The sequence below is a fragment of the Strongylocentrotus purpuratus genome, unplaced genomic scaffold (assembly GCF_000002235.5).
Source record: "Strongylocentrotus purpuratus isolate Spur 01 unplaced genomic scaffold, Spur_5.0 spur5_scaffold_6, whole genome shotgun sequence".
In the NCBI taxonomy this organism is placed as follows: domain Eukaryota; kingdom Metazoa; phylum Echinodermata; class Echinoidea; order Camarodonta; family Strongylocentrotidae; genus Strongylocentrotus; species Strongylocentrotus purpuratus.
The window spans coordinates 32,561,185-32,578,208 of NW_022145612.1; the positions used below are offsets into that span (position 1 = coordinate 32,561,185).

General features: G+C 38.2%; 1 protein-coding gene across 1 annotated transcript in view; it reads right to left on the minus strand.

The window, feature by feature from the left end:
• Positions 1-6,163: 6,163 nt before the first annotated feature.
• Positions 6,164-17,024, minus strand: part of LOC100892150 — a 28,052-nt gene continuing 17,191 nt past the window's right edge. The window contains exons 14-20 of the mRNA XM_030999979.1: positions 16,299-16,517; positions 15,005-15,097; positions 10,265-10,508; positions 9,705-9,849; positions 8,141-8,301; positions 7,645-7,701; positions 6,164-6,902 (exon numbers count right to left, since the gene is read on the minus strand). Coding sequence (XP_030855839.1) covers positions 6,749-6,902; positions 7,645-7,701; positions 8,141-8,301; positions 9,705-9,849; positions 10,265-10,508; positions 15,005-15,097; positions 16,299-16,517 — 1,073 coding nt within the window. The 3' untranslated portion in view covers positions 6,164-6,748. The remainder of the gene's footprint in view (positions 6,903-7,644; positions 7,702-8,140; positions 8,302-9,704; positions 9,850-10,264; positions 10,509-15,004; positions 15,098-16,298; positions 16,518-17,024) is intronic.

Below are 17,024 nucleotides of genomic sequence, written 5' to 3' on the forward strand. Positions count from 1 at the left end.
AACGTCCTGTTGCATGCATCACATCTACAAAAGGTATTAGAAATGGTACCCTGCATGTCTGCAAATGATGAATTTGATTTTAAAAGTACAGGTACATTCATATCCTGTTTACAGATATTCGTTTGATTTCGTCGATAGATTTACCATATATCTTACATTAAAAGAGGATTATGAATGGGCCTTGGCCTTGGCCTTGGCGGGGGAGACCCGAGGATCTGGCGCGGGCGGGTGGGTTCGCGCGTCTCTGGTTTCTCTGGGAGCGGACATGTGCAGATTTTGATGCACTTTGTTGATGGTCCATTATTTGATTTATACTGGGAATCTCGCTCAACAAACCTAGCTTTTCTGAGGTTCCCCTTTTCCCCCTCTCAGTTAAGTCAAGCAATATAAAATATTTTCTCTTATTCTCAAACTTGAATGTACTCTGTAAACTTATTTGATTACGAACATACTTGTCAGTATTTCGTTACTTCTATAATTCATTTGTTCTATTATATATTGTATTATTGTATGGTTTATATATGTCATTTAATTTGTGGATATTTGAGTGAAAAATAAATCAAATCAAATCCAAAAAAAAAAAATTAAAAAATGATGAAACTTGTAAAACAATCTTCCAACTTGAATCTGTAGATATTTATGTCTTCAACCATATTCAATAACTGTCATTAGAAATTGCCGTCATTACTATTTCGTCTCGTCATTTACACTTTAATAGACGGTGGCTGCGACCTTGTGTAAAATAAACTAATATAGATGGAGACTATGTAGTTTGATTATTGGATAAATAAACGCACTATTAACAAAGAGTTAAATATTAGGGTTCGAACCCCTGCCACAGCGCGAATGTCCTTCGGCAAAACATCAATCTACATTTGCCATCCTTCACCCAGGTGAAATAAATGGGTACCCGGTAGGAAGAGATAGATTGCTTCAATGCTTATCATGGCCGCAGGGCTAAAAGCCGGTGTTATAATGTGATCGAGAGTAGTATACATATTATTGAAAATATCCTGCGTATAAACCTCTTCAAACAAAAACTATTATAGACATCTATCTCATTCGTTTTATTTGTATACGTCAGGAAGATGTGCGTGAAGCCAAGCTCAGACAATATGAGTTGGACAATACATGGGTATGTGGAAATACCCGTACCATTAAGCAGCATATAATAATAATAATAATAATAATAATAATAATAATAATAATAATAATAATAATAATAATAATAATAATAAATAATAATAATAATAATAATAATAATAATAATAATAATAATAATAATAATAATAATAATAATAATAATAATAATAATAATAATAATAATAATAATAATAATAATAATAATAATAATAATAATAATAATAATAATAATAATAATCTTTTATAGTCCATATTTTGTAATCTTTTATTAAGTTAAACCGAAAATGGAAATTCTTTTTGCCCAATTGATCGTGAGCCCGGCAGCCACTGGGGAGCGCCAGATCGACATTGCTCTATCCCTTATTGTTGAACGCCAAACAAGGTCTTTTAACGTCTTTTGATATGACGCGGCCGGGGTTCGAACCCTCGACCTCCCGGTTGTGATGCGGACGCTCTACTGACTTAGCCAACACAGGTACATGGACAGGGGCAGGGGCGGCGATCCTGGGCCCGATAGGGGGACACGTCGCCCTGGAAATTTAAAAATACAGCTAGAAAGACATATAGCGGAAAGAATTATTGGGCTTAGGGATTTTCTAGAATGCATAATTTCAGCATTCAACATTGCAAAATCTCGCTTGGTCGCTACGCCCCGGCCCTCGCCCGATAACACAAAACTATTAAATGATATGATATGATATGACGCTCCCGGCCGTGATTTATCCATGGTTGGTGTAATAGATATTTTTTTCCTTTCGTTTCTACTAACCTAATTGTGTGCTATCACAATCATTATTGCTTCATGTTCCCTTTAAAGCAGGCGTGTAGCCAAGGGCGGTAGGGGCAGTAAGAGGACATAAGACAAAAAAGGAGCAGACAAAGAAATATTTTTGAAAATTCCGAAAACGGTACAACGAATCGTCTTATTTCTCTAATAATTTAATGACACGTTAAGCTTCTGTGCTTAGCGCGGGAGGGGGAGGGGACTGAATTCAGTGAAGGATTAAAGGCAGGCTTTACTACTTCAGCCAGAAGGGGTTAGACCACCAAGCGAGCCAGCAAGGTCACTGTGACAGGTGGCTATCTCATTAACTCAGCTCTCATTTAACGTAAGAAAAAGAGGATCATGGGGGAACAAAAGACACCGATTGGGGAAGTTTTCTATATAGAGGGAGCAGGTAGCTACAAGTAGGACAGTCGAGAATGGAACAACCAATCATCTTCTTCCTCTAACAATATCATTAAACTATGGAAAGTTAAAGCTTCCGCGCTTCGCGCGGGAAGGGGGGGGGGAGGAACTGAATTCAGACAAGGATCGAGATTCGAGAATGGTACAACGAATCCTCTCCTTTCTCTAATAATTTAATGAAACGTCAAAGCTGCCGCGCTTCGCGCGGGAAGGGGAAAGACTGAATTCAAACAAGGATTAAGAGTCGAGAATGGTTCAACGAATGGTCTTCTTTCTCTAATAATTTAATAAAACTTTTGTCATGAAAGAGGCTTTAGCCCCTCCCCCCCCCCCCCCGATGAAAATGTCAAAAATTGTACCGGTATGGTGCTTCTGATATGACCTTGTCAGTATTGGTATGTTGAGTTGTAAAAATGGTCTGCACACTTTCCAAATTTCCGGCCCCCCCTATTGGAAAATCCTGGATCCGCGCCTGCCTCTGGAGCGGTCCAGTGGATAGGTCTAGTGTAGATCGGTCCAGCAAAGTGAGTGAGAATGGGGTCTTAGTCTTAAATATTTTGTAGTATATCCCCCCCCCCCCCATTTACCTAGAAATCATCCAGTCAGAGGTGATTCTTAAGGCCCAAAACATTTTCTATGCCTGTGTGTGCATTCCAAAAAATGTTTTTGCCTCTAGTCCTCATCTTATACAGCAGTTTCTATCGATAGGAACATTTCCTAGAGATTCACCTCTCTGTCTCTCTCTCCCTTCTCCTTCCTCACACACAAACACACACACACTCTCTCTCTCTGTGTTTACCTCTCCTCTCCCCCTCCCTATTCCCCCATCCACCAATCAATACCCATTATCCTTTCCCCTCTAGCTCCGGTATTAGACATCATCTCTCTCCTCCCTACCCCTATCTCCCTCCTTACCCTTCTCTCCCATCCTCCAATCAAAACCCCTCATCATTCCCCTCTACCCAACATCTCTCTTCTTTCGCTCTCTCTTTCTCTCCCTACCATCTCTCCTCTCCTCCCTCACAGTCCCCAGTACCCATCAATACACCTCATCCTTTCCCCTATAGAGTGGTGAAGTGTGACGTCATCAAAAATCTATTTTCAGAACTTCTCAATTTTTTCTTCATATTCTGAAAGAACATCAAAAATAGTGTCTAAATGTCGAAAAACAATTGAATATGTAAAGTATTGGCTGAGATATGACCATTTGAAAGAATATATGTCCTATGGGACCGCAGTGTTATATGCTCTGGCTCATAACCATTAGGAGTCAGAGCATATAACACTGAGTTCCTATGGGGAGTTTACTTATTCAGATGGTCATATCTCAGCCAATACTTAACATATTCAATTGGTTTTCGACATTTGGACATTATTTTGTATGTTCTTTCGGAAAATGAAGAAAAAAATTGAGAAATTCCAAAAATAGATTTTTATGACGTCACAGCTTCGGTACTCTATATCAACCATCATCTCTCTTCCTTCTCCACATGTCGAGACTATCTGGTATGTCCCGTCCGCCACGCCTTCTCCCATTCCAAACAATCATCTACATTGCTTGGTTATTATGATTGCACAAGTATCTTGTGTACTCATCCACTAACACACACGACAAGCTGTAGGCCAACTATTTCCTATCTCACTTTACTTTCTCACGTCTAAATCAATGTAATGCCTACTGTTGTGAACAACAAAAGTACAACTAAACAAAAGTACAACTAGAAACTAAACAAAATATTTATTTAATAAAGAGCACCACTTTGGCTTGTTTTCTTCTTTTGAACAAAGATATAAAAAAAATGATTGTTGTCATGATGAACAATTACTAGAAACACAACAACAACAATGAATAAGATCAACTTTTCATTTGACATTTTAAACAAATTAACATTTTTTAATGTTTACTTACACATTTATATAAGGTCTTAAAACTTCAGGAAGACAGCTGGCATACCATACCTAATGCATATCCAAGGTATATTTCACATACCCCACGCGAATGAAAAACAATATGCTACTTTATAGGTAATACAAAGTATTGGTCAAAGTTGTTGGTTAAAATGAGTATTTCTTGATACACCTAAACGTCCAAAGACAATCGAAACAATAATAAACTGTTTTGAGTTGAGACCATAGACTTTCAATACCTATTTGAGGAACAACAAAAAATCACAATCATTAGCCACTACTGGGCCCTGTCCTATAAAGGGTTAGGATTGATACAAATCAATTGTAAGTCCTCCAATCAATCGCAGGCATGCAGTCCCCTATCTCTTATGTACATAGTTGCGATTGATTTGCGATTGATATCAACTCTTTATAGACGGGGGCCCTGGACAACATCATGCCAATCATTTTTTCCAAACACTGATATTTCATACGGTGATTTTATGTGCATGATGCTAACAAAATCATACTGAGCATGGACAGCAAAACTGTTTGAACTGTAATAAGGAAAAAAAGAAAATTGTATCATACAGATCAATATGTCTATTTCATAGACATAGTGATATTGAAAGCTCTCAATACCAATCACATTTCTACTAAGTAAACTTATTGTACTTCAGGAAGGCAGTGCATCATGTCAAATTTTACATGAATTCAAATTAAAAGAAACAAATATGTATCCCAATACATATCATTACGTTAAAAAAATATTCATGTACCGTACACAAAATGTTATATCATTTAAATGATATAATTAGAGAATCACAGTACACTGTAATGGTGATTCCTTACATGCCCTTGCTCATAATTATCTTCAAAAATATTTAATTTCTGAATGTCACACACCTGTTTTTACTGAAGTTGATTTGCTCTGTACTTTGAACAATCCACTTTTTAAAGCGGTTCATTGTGATTGGTTGAGTTCAGAAGACCTAATCATGGTGAGTACTTATTGCATAATCAAGCTTATTTACCTCTTGATTTAGGTGCATTAAATGACCACCTGACAATTCAAGACGAATAGTGGAATATTCCAACATAACAAAAACAAACAAGCAAAATATCCAACTGTCTTTCAACTATATTTACACTAAACAAATTCTTGGGAAGATAAAACCAACATTTGATTACCAGTACCTTTTGCTTCTTAAGATACAACATGGACGATATCTTTTTGGCAGTGATCGTCAACTCGTTTCTTCCAGCCTCATACTCTTAGTTATAGGCAAGTACTCTAGTGGCATGAGAAATTTCATGTCTAATAACATACATCAAACTTTTTTATTTACAAGAACACAAATCTCTGAAAGCAACTGACAAATGCTTTCTACCAGCATGGCTCACTGAACAACAGAACAATAACAAAATTATAATACTGAAGAAAACATTATGCATTACATTTGGCAAATAAAATTCAGCTGCGACGAGTTTACTTTTGCAAATTTGAAACATATTAATAAAACAAAATAGATCTCTGAACTAACTATCTTTACAAGGTTTCTAAAAGCTCAGGTATCCAATCCGTTTCCAGGAGTTATCCAAGCTACAAAAGAATATTATAAAAGGCTACATTTACAACTTTAGTACCTCAGGGTGTTAGCATTTTCCATAGGTATAAAATCTCTGCTATGATTTTGGACAGATTCTACCGATCCTAAACAAAAAATGCTTATATAGCTGGTTGCAGAGTACATATGCTACACTAGTGTTATTTATATTTGTTGTGTACACAAGGCTTGGGCAAGAGAATGGGAAATAACAGCATTTGGCTTTGAAGCTCACTTACAGGGAATGAAAGTGTAATGTAAAACATAAATCTAAAGTTTACGTCACTGATATACATGTACAGCATATATTTATCATCAAGACGGAGAATGAAATCTTGTCTACGTACAGAACTATTCTATCATCGGTAATATGATACTTGACCCCAGTAATCTTCAGTTGACTTACAGGAAGCTATGGTCAATTCAGCCTTTTCACGATCTTTCTTGCAGATTATTTCTAATAAAAAAAATTGTTTTTTTAACCTATAGTCTGTCTGGATCCAAAGGGGCACCACCTCTGTGTGAAATGATACGAGTAAAAGCCCTGCCTCAAAACAGACGGATATGTTAAAAACTAGATGTCATTTGTGTGATGTAATTTTTTCTATTAGCAAATATGTTCAATTATTGTCCAACCAGCATGGACATCAGGTTAACTTACAGAAAAAATTGAAGAATGCATTAGTTTTTGTTTAAATAAAAAAAATATAAAAAATAATAAGAAATTGCACTGGCCTACCCTGCAAACCTGTAAATCCGGACACAGGATATGGACCATGTAATGTGAACACAGAGTTGATTCCACACTGATTTGGGGAACATAAAAAGGAGTAAAGATGACTTTCCATTCCTCAACACAGAAAGACCAAGTTGATAGCCAAATGGATGAATGTTGGAAGTAAAACAGCAGGGCATTGGTTTACTATCCCGTCGTGTCTTGCCTAGGAGTGCGTCTCTCTGCTGTCTGGGGAGCCTTGGTGTGCCTTGCAAAGCCAGCATTCACAAGAGCATCTCCGATGTTGACGTGTTTGGTGCTGATCGTGTCGTAGAGTTCCACATGGAGGATATCTCCATCACTAGGGGGGAAAAAATACAATAATGTTATAGTTTATGCAAACAATGCCTTTATACTGAGAAAGGAACTCAAGGACTATAATCTACATCTTCAAAAGACTCATTATTTTTTTTTCTTTTGAACTCAACAGCAAATAGCCTACAAAGTAATGTAATGACTCGTTCAAAATGTATCGTGGTAGGAGGCAGACAGTATGTTTCTTTCAAAACAAACTAAGAAAAATGATATAAATGTACTGAAAATGTTTTAAAAGAAAATACTCATTGGGAAAATATATTTTGGGCAAAATATTTACATATCCACATTATATATTGATTGATTAAAGGGATCCGGTAACTTTGTCTTAGATCCTTTAGAAATAATCCTTGATTTAGCTCATGCTGCAATGATAATTATAAACCTTTAGGTCAGTCAGGAACTCCATGACTTTTACAAGCCGATCGCCTGTCTGATTATCAAAATATTAATGATCGGAATTACAAATTTTGAAAAACATTCGCTGAACGGTTTTCATAACACTACAGTCTATTGGGGAAAACGAGTATGGTAAAACCGGTCACTCAAAGATTTTTACTTTTTTGAGGCACTTCTTGATCATTTTGAAGCGCGATTTTTTTTAGGGCTTCAATATCACACCATATCACAGACATTGGTAACATGTAGGACCGTGTATCTCAGATTTAACATTGTTAAACGATCCCTTTAATGGAGTGGGAGGGAAGGGGAGGAGGAATAAGTCTTACCTTGAAACCACATGTCCAACAAGAATCTTGTCCATTGTCAACTCTTCAAATAATTTTCTGCAAAAATAGGAAAAAAGGAAAGATAAATGATTATTTCAATGGTTTAACAAATACAACACATTTGATTCTACAAAAACCTTAGAGAAAAACAAAGAGATTTTATAGTGCATTCATATTGGTGTTACTCCCAAAGTTAGCTGATATGACAAGATACTTCTTCTATTCATAAATCCAAAGGTACTGTTTAATGTATTTAGCATAAAAATAAGAAAACAAGTTTACAAGCAGCAACATCTTCATTAAGTGAATGTAAAGAGAAATTTTCATTTGTTTGTTTAAATAGAATGACAAAAAGGCTTTAATTTGAATGAATTTCATGACATGGAGCTGAATGCTTTAATTGATTGTGATTTTCCTCATTATTTTACTGGTAATAATAAGGATTGTGATACACATTTTGGTTGCAAAGTATGTTTTGAGAATGCGGGAAAGTCACCTGTCAAGATCTTGATTCTTGAGTGAAGTCGGTTTGATGAGTTCTATTCCTCCCAAGAAGCATTCTACAGCTTGGAACGGGAGGTGAAGAAACTGAGGCATGGCAGGACGTACTTTAGATCTGACCAACCATTCACAGTTACCATAGTCCACGTAGAATACCTGCAAATCAAAACAGGAGAGTGTGTTAAGACCATTGGGGCTCTGAGGTCGGAAAGAGATGAGTGGGGATTGAAAGCTGCCGTATTCTATCACCGATGTTCTCATAATTTTCGAAAGAGGATGGCAGGCGAGGTCAATGTAGATTGCAGGGGAGAGAACGATGAAAAACGAGTACCGTATTTGACGGCGATAAGGCCGCACCCCAACTTTGACATTTCAAAGAGGAAAAAAAAAAAAAAAAAGGAAAAAAAACAACAAACGGACAAAACAAAATAATCATAATTTTCTCGAAAAAACCATTTTTTTTTTACAAACTGATACCAAATTCATCCATATTCTTATAATTTACTGGAAGTTTAGCTAAAAAAGTGATCACAGGCAGATTTGGTGTCCGAAATATACCCCTACCACAATCTACGGTGTAATGCGAAACTGCATGAAATGGAAAAACAAAATGGCGACTTCGGATGGATGTTCGCGGCAGCTCTGTTAGACGGTCCCTTCCTTTACTTTTGCAATGCATTGGCACAAACTTAGATCAAGATCTATCGGCAAATGTTGTGTTAGGACGTTTATTTTCGTCTTCATGTCAACAATGCAAGATAAAATTGTCGGTAAGATGTTTGGAAATGTCCTGTACCATAGTGGTATTGTTATTTTACCCTTCCTAGTCCCATACGTGCAAATTCGTGCGGGTTTTGACTTTTGTTTTTTTTGTTTTTTTTTACTCTTTCGCCGTAAAGGCCGCACCCCGATTTTTTGTTATTTTCTCTTCCAAAAATACTGCGGCCTTTACGCCGGTAAATACGGTATGAGGAACAGAGGAAACCTTGAGAACTGAAGGACTCGAGGAAGGAAAAGGTAAGGGCATAACATAAGAAAAAGGTATTAAAGAGTAGGTTGAGTTCTGGGAAGAGGTGAACAAATAATTTTTGAGCGTTATCATTGTATTATGCAAGTGTGGAAGTACATAAAATGTTCCATGAAAAGCATGGCTCTTCAAATGCCTTAATATTTCAAATATGGCATGTAATATCATAAAAATCGGGATAGATTTTTAAGCCACATGTTCATGTAGTCCCATATACATCTTTCTGTGTACAATGCTTGTAAATTTACCAAGACTGGGCCAAATTCTTATCATTTTGATGATTCCAGAACCTTGCAGTACACACCAATACTTATATGCTAGATGATCAACCTTTTCTGATCGATTCCACACTGTTTCTTTTACAATGCAATCGCATGACCAGAACTCAACTTTATCTTTGAATGCTGTATCAGTATGATCAGGCTTGCATTCATCATATAAAAGGAAACCTCATTATATTGGGCTGTAACAATAACAAAGTCAAACTCCACCGAGACTGTCAACCTATGCTGAGACGATGTCTTCTCCTTACCTGTACTGTATTGGCCTCTGCATCCACATCAACAACCCTTGCTCTGTACCAGCTCTCATCCTTACTGAACTGAGCACATACTATCTCTCCTAACGCCAGTAGAGAGAGGTCCTCACGACGTGTGTATGACTTCTGGTAGATAGCACTGTCAGGGATAAATCAAATGAAATCAACCATTACAGGGAAGGCTCTTGGAAGACTTTGTCACAAAAGAGGATTTTCTTAGCTAAAAAGAATAAAATATTTCTATATTCGCTAAGAGACAAAGCATTGTTTCTTTATAAAATGCTTGGAAAATATGATTCAATCTTGACAAATAGAAATTCTAAACAATTTACCGTGTTACATGCTTAGTCCAAGTAAAATTGAGCTGGAGTTTATGGAAATGTCATGTTATACCAAATCAACTTGTAAACCATGGGTGAAACTACTATTGACTGACAATTCATCTACACATTTCAATGTACCAACAATACATTCACTAAAGATACCCATTTTGAATATATTCTTTCAACTGTGTTTTCCCTCTAGACAGTCAATCTACTATATTTATGACATACTTGATAGAATCTTGAAGAGCTGTAAGTGTTTCTCCATCATCCTTCCTCTCTTCAGGTACCTGGTTCAAACCGGTCCATTCCCTCTGGGCCTGGTCTATAGGTTTAGGACCAAACGGGAGCTGGACCCAGAAATGGATTGATGTATGTACAGCAGTGACCTCTAAGGCTACCCAGTGACCTGCCTTGGGTAAGCTGACGGATGTATTGCACCAGAACACTTCGGTCTGCTCCCGAAGCTCTTCACCTGCGATGAGATCAATTTCACTTATTTCATAGTTATTATTTCATAGTCAAGGGATTGGGAATCTTCGCCTCAGATTCTAAACAAAATCCTGGATTTGGCTCATGCTGCAATCATGATTATAAACCTTTAGGTCAGTCAGGATTCCCATGACTTTTACAAGCCGATCGCCTGTCTGATTATCAAGATATTTATGATTGGAAATCGAAATGTCAAAAACCTAGGAAAACAGTTTTTATAACAATAGTACAGTCTCTTGGGGACAATGAGTATGGTAAAACTGGTCACTCAAAGATTTTAAACTTTTTTGTGGCATTTAATGATCATTATGAAGCACAATTGTTTTAGGGTTTCAATATTACACCATATCACAGACACTAATAAGGCACAGGTAATACAAATGATGTTTCTGAAGCTTCCCATTATGAATTATGAAACAAACACACTAAATCACACCACCAAAGCAAGAGTTTCATTTAAGCAAAAACAATTTCCCCTTCCCTTAGCGGCATTATTAGCTACACAGCAATAGAAAAAGCAAAGCAAAGAAAGCATGCAGAAAATGTTAACTTCACAAATCACAACAAAAAACAATTACCTGGATACCAGACTGGGAGCAAAACTGCAAACTTGCTACCCTGCTGGCACCCAGGACAGTAACCTAGGAGAGGGGTGGTGTAGGGGGAGTCTTACTACCCTGCTGGCACCCAGGACAAGGGTAGTGTAGGGGGAGTAATGTTACCCTGCTCGCACCAAGGAGAAAGGTGATGCAGGGGGAGTCTTGCTACAATGCCAGTACCCAGGGGGGGGGGGGGGTGGTGGTGTAGGTGGAGTCTTGCTACCCTGCTAGCACCCAGGACTTTAATACAGGAGAGGGGTGGTGTAGGGGGTGTCTTGCTACCCTGCTGGCACCCAGGACAGTAATCCACGAGAGAGGGGTGGTGTAGGGGGGAGTCTTGTTATCTTGCTGGCACCCAGGTTAGTAGCACGAGAGGGGTGGTGTAGGGGCGAATCTTGCTACCCTGCTAGCACCCAGGACAGTAACCTGGGAGAGGGGCGGTGTAGGGGGAGGTCTTGCTACCCTGCTGGACCCAGGACAGCAACCCAGGAGAGGGGTGGTGTAGGGGTATATCTTGCCACCCTGTTGGCAACCAGGAGAGGGATGGTGTAGGGGGAGATCTTGCTACCCTGCTGGCACCAAGGACAGTAACCCTAAAAGAGGGGTGGTGTAGGGGGAATCTTGCTACCCTGCTAGCACCCAGGAGAGGGGAGGGGGGGGGAGTCTTGGTACCCTGCTAGCACCAAGAGAGGGGTGATGTACAGGGAGTCTTGCTACCCTGCTAGCACCCAAGGAGAGGGAAGGTGTAGGGGGGAGTCTTGCGGGTAGTCTTGCTACCCTGCCGGCACCCAGGACATACCGGGAGAGAGGTGGTGTAGGGTGAGATGGTTTAAAGAGGAGGTGTTTGGGGTGGATTTTTCAACTCATTTGGCACACTGGACAGCTGTGAGAGACCCCTTTAGAGCAGTATGGGGGGGGGGGGGGGGAGAGGGAGGGAGGGGGTCTAGCCTTGTTGGCACTCAGAATAGCTAAAGGAACCCATTAGAGTATAAGAAGGGGAGTCTTGCTACCTTGCTTGCATCCAGGACCCCCCTTCCCCACCCCCAGGTCTTGCCAAGGCTGAAGGCAGAATATTTACGGTATGAAACACAAAATGAAATGTATTTCATCAGATCAAATTATTTATAAATTAATTTTCCGCCACAATTAAAGCCAAATCATTAACGAAGCATTGAAGAAGTATTCTTGCTCCTGCAAACAATTTTTACCATAGCTATATCTCTTTGGTATCCTATAATATGTTTATAGGTTTATTGCTGTTTGGTCTACAAGCAGAACATCTATCCCCATATGGTCTACATCCAACCCGTCTACTATCCACATGGTCTAATAATAATTTGGTCTACTCATCATTTGGTCTAATGACCATGTAGGCTAACAGAGATTCGGTCTAATCTCCAATAAGTCTAATACCCATTTGGTCTCGTGCCCACTTTGTCTACTATCCATATTGTATAATAATCATTTAATCACAAATATTAATATCATCAAATGAATGTTAGACCTTATGGATGGTAGACTAAATGGGCATTAGACAAACTAGGGAGTAGACTTACTGGTTCTTAGACTAAATAAGCAATAGACCAAATGGGTAGTAGGCTAATTAGAGATTATACCATATGGAAATTAGACGCAACTACTATTACAATAAATGGCCGTTAGACCAAATGATAATACCAACAGATTATTATACCATGTTGATAGTAGATGGGCTGGGTGGAGACAATAAGGGAATGGACTAATTGGGTAGTAGACGAACTGGATGTAGACCAAACAGCAATTCACCTCTTTATATAATGTTGCAGTTATAGAAACTTAAAGGACAAAATGGAAAGGAGAAAAAAAAATTCTGAAATATCTTACAATTCTCTAGAAAAGATGGTATGATGGGCCAGAATGGCAACGACCCCTTTGTAAATGAGATGGAAAGACATGCGTTCTAGGTGTTAGCATAGGTGGGAAACTGTTATTATTATTAGAAGGCATCAGAAACCACTTGCCCCCAACATGTTCAGGTTTCTCCCTAGCAAACTGAAACATGGGTAGATCATCTTTGTACGGGAGGTGACCTTTTAATGAGTTTAGCCAGGATAATGTGGTCTGGGAATGGTACCCTTGGGGTGATGGGGCCCTGGGAAAGACAGGTGGACAAGGTAAAAGATAATCACTCGTGTCAGGGGGAGACATGAAAGGTTGGATATCGTGATCAAGGTGTTTGGGGTCCAGGGACCTGCGTGTCAGCCTATGACTGGAAGGGGGCAGATAATGGGAGACAGGGGGAAATGGTGGGAGGGAGGGGACTGCTGGTAGGAGGGAGGAGAATAGGGAGAGGGGTGGTCATAGGAGGGAGGGGAATAGTGGTGAGAGGGAGGAGACCTGGGGAAGGGTGGAGGGGATTGGTGCTGGTAGGGTGGAGAATGGTGTAGCCAGGGCCTAGGAGGGGGCATTAATACATGGGGAGGGTCTTGGGTACAGTGATTCCAATCATGCAGGATGGGAGGGGATTGCTGGTCAATGTCTTCAAATGTGCTAGCTGTATAAAGAAAAGTTAGAAGTAGCATGCGATTAAAAGATATTTGAATATAATTCCATGAAATAACTGTTACTCACTGAACAAAATTGTTAGTCTAAAAATCTACAAAGAACAAACTATAAAAGGATTACTGAGAACCCCCTCCCCCCATTAAAAAAAAAAAAAAAAAAAAAAAAAAAAAAATCAAATTTTCAGCATCCCCACAGAAATTGTTGTATTCAAACACCCTTCCCATTTCACTGCCCTTGCTATCATGATCCAAGCCAACGGAAGTCATCTACAAAACACACATATAAAATATTATGAAATTTGTTTGAGCAGGAGATAAGAAACTTAGGGGATATCTTGAAGTGACTGAAAAGAGTGTCAAATTCATTGACTTCACTCTATTACATACCTAGACTCAAAAAAAAAACCTAGCAAAAAATCTCAACATTTTTTTCCTCAATTATAATTTTCACACATGTAGTCTACTAATAGGCACACACCTCGCCAGTGTCTTATGGCCTTTAATATTTGGTGAAATTATCCCACATTTAACTTTAGCTACTTAGAGATATTATCGTGGAAGTCAACATAATAAGAAAGACTTGCATGCATTTGAAAATAAAGTTAAACGTTAGTCAACAGGTGCAAGCAAAAGTGGAGGCAAAGAGCAGAGAACACATGGGCATGCACTTGAAAACTTAAAAACCTAAAGCAAAGCATATGTATATAATATTGACTAGCCTTGAGGGAGATACCACATATATTGCCCAAACTAGACTCATATTGCCCAGAGTCAAAAGATAAGGGCAATATGGGTCTTGTGAGGGCATTATATGTTGTATCTCCCGAAAGTTAAGCCAGTCAATATTTGTATTGTTATCCAAATCAGACATCTAGAGCAAATACATAAATCAACCATGACAATCTCAAAGAACTGAAAAATATTTGTCAAACCAGCACTGTGTATCCAGTGCTTGACTAAATTGTTGATACACTGCAAACAGTGTGCCTAATTTGATGTGATTAATACGTCACAATAGAGTGCGCGCAAAGTGAACAGGTTCTCATATGCGTAATAGATGTGCAATGAAAATGACAAAATACGGTGCGGTCAATATGAGCCTATATTTACCTTTTTTTTAACACGTAAAGTCCTTAGGCTTTTTCATGAGGGTAATATGGTCTTATATTGACTGATTAGCTCTTTTAGGATTACAACAAGTGTAATATGATTTTGTAAAACCACTGTTCAGATGTCTGACATGGTTAATAATAAGAAATATTTAAAAAATTCAAAACCCAAAGCAATGCTTATTATTGATTATCTCATGCATCTCTCGAGTTCCAAACTTGTCTTACCACGCCTTGGGTGCTCAAAGGGACAGGTCACTCCTTTATAGCACCGTCTACCCGCTGCATAATATTTGCACACTCTCCCTTCAATGGTAGATTCTGTAATTGACAATTTGAGAAAGAAACTATTTCACATATGCTAGATAAAGATGGTACTGGGATCGGTTACATTAAAATTCTTATCAATGACAAATGCCAAATTTGTATGACAAATTCTGCTCTCAGCCAATCAGATGCCATGATTTCAGTAGCGTGGAACAGTTTTAAGTTTTATGAAACAGGTTCTGGTACCACTTTCAACTGGTCTTAACATGATTGTTTTTCCTTAAGGCAAACAGTCTACATAGTTTCCTGTGGTTTTGATGTGGCTTCAAAATGAGTAATAGCTGATTATAATGATGTTTTCCAAATACTTACTGACTAAAATGTTATTTACTTTATGCATGTGAGCTCATAATGCTAGTTATATCATGAAGACAAGAAATTTATGTTTCAGATCTACCGATATACAAAGAGACTTACATACTATTAATTTGTATGTGGAAATCAGTTATCTTTGTACAAAATCAGTATGGAGTTCAGGGACTTTGATATTGCTGGGTTTAAGGGCAAATTTGACATGGAAACAGACTGAACCACTTTCAAATTGCATATTTTGGGCAACTACGAAGAACATACCAGACAATAAAGTTTTAAAAAAACTACTGGGTAGTTATATTCATGAAAAGAAAAAGTAAATGTATACAAAAAAAATCATCCGATGCAATTTTTTTATCAACAATTTTCTGATCTTGAAACTTCTGCATACAGTGGGTATCACTTGTAATTATGAAAGTCATGCTCATTTAACACTAATTCATATCTTGCAAAATGTATGCCAAATAGTAAGTTTTGTGAATCTGTCAACACTAACACAGAATTTTGCCCAGGAGGGGTTTACAGGAATGATAACGAGCACTAAAAAAAAATGTTTTGTTTCCCCCCTCAACCACGCTCCCCTTGAGTAAAAAAGAAAGAAAGAGGATTCGGGGAAAACAAAATGTTATCTACCGGTAACAACATTTCCTTCCTTATGAGTAAGAAAATAGGGAAAAATAGGGAAAAATAGAGAAAATCTGGGAAATATCAGGATAAAATCGGGAAGAAGAAAAAAAAAAAAAAATCTGGGAAAAAAAAATTGGGAGAAATCGGGAAGAAAAAAATTGGGAAAAAAAAAAATAATAATCAGGAAATTATCAGGCCTGGGTTTACCAATACATAAAACAAGATAATATTCTCAGAGGAGAAAGGGGTTCCTTACTCATTCCAGTGGTAGCTACTACTGGATCATCCATGTCTACTCCATAGCTGTTCGTCTCCGAGCTGAAGTGTTGCACCATGGGATTCCAATGATCGATGATCACTTCCTCTTCCTTGGATGGACCCTCGGTGGTGTCCATAGTCCCTGGCGTTTGTCCACCTTCAGGCTCATCCTTAGGGTCAGGGCAGTCTGATGGGGATGCTTCATGCTGGATAGCATCTAGCATACATGACAATTAGAATCATCTTAATCTATCAGACTTTAAAGATACTATGTCCCTTTTGCAGCCAACATCAAATTCTGTAGAGCTTTGCAGTAATTATGAATATGTAATGCATGTCCGATCTGTGAAATTTAAACGTTAGCAGTGTCCTAATATTCAAATTATGCAAGGAAACCAGTTTACTTGCTAGACTTCACTGTCAGACACTATTGCGTGACTGCCTGGCTTTTTTCTTCTTTGGTAATAACATACATAAAATGAGCTGTAAAGGGTACATGAGCATTTGTCTACAACTCTACATCAATATCCCACTTCTTGTAATGGCCAAAACTAAACTGATTAAATCTTTGTGCAGCACAAAACATAGAACCATTGGTACAATGGTCTGAAAATCAGACTATTATTTACCAACTGGGTAGCACTTAAGTCGATTTGACAACTAATAGTCTTAATTTTCCCACTTAAAGACATTTTCAAGCCCCCCTTTTTTTAAAGGGAAGTTC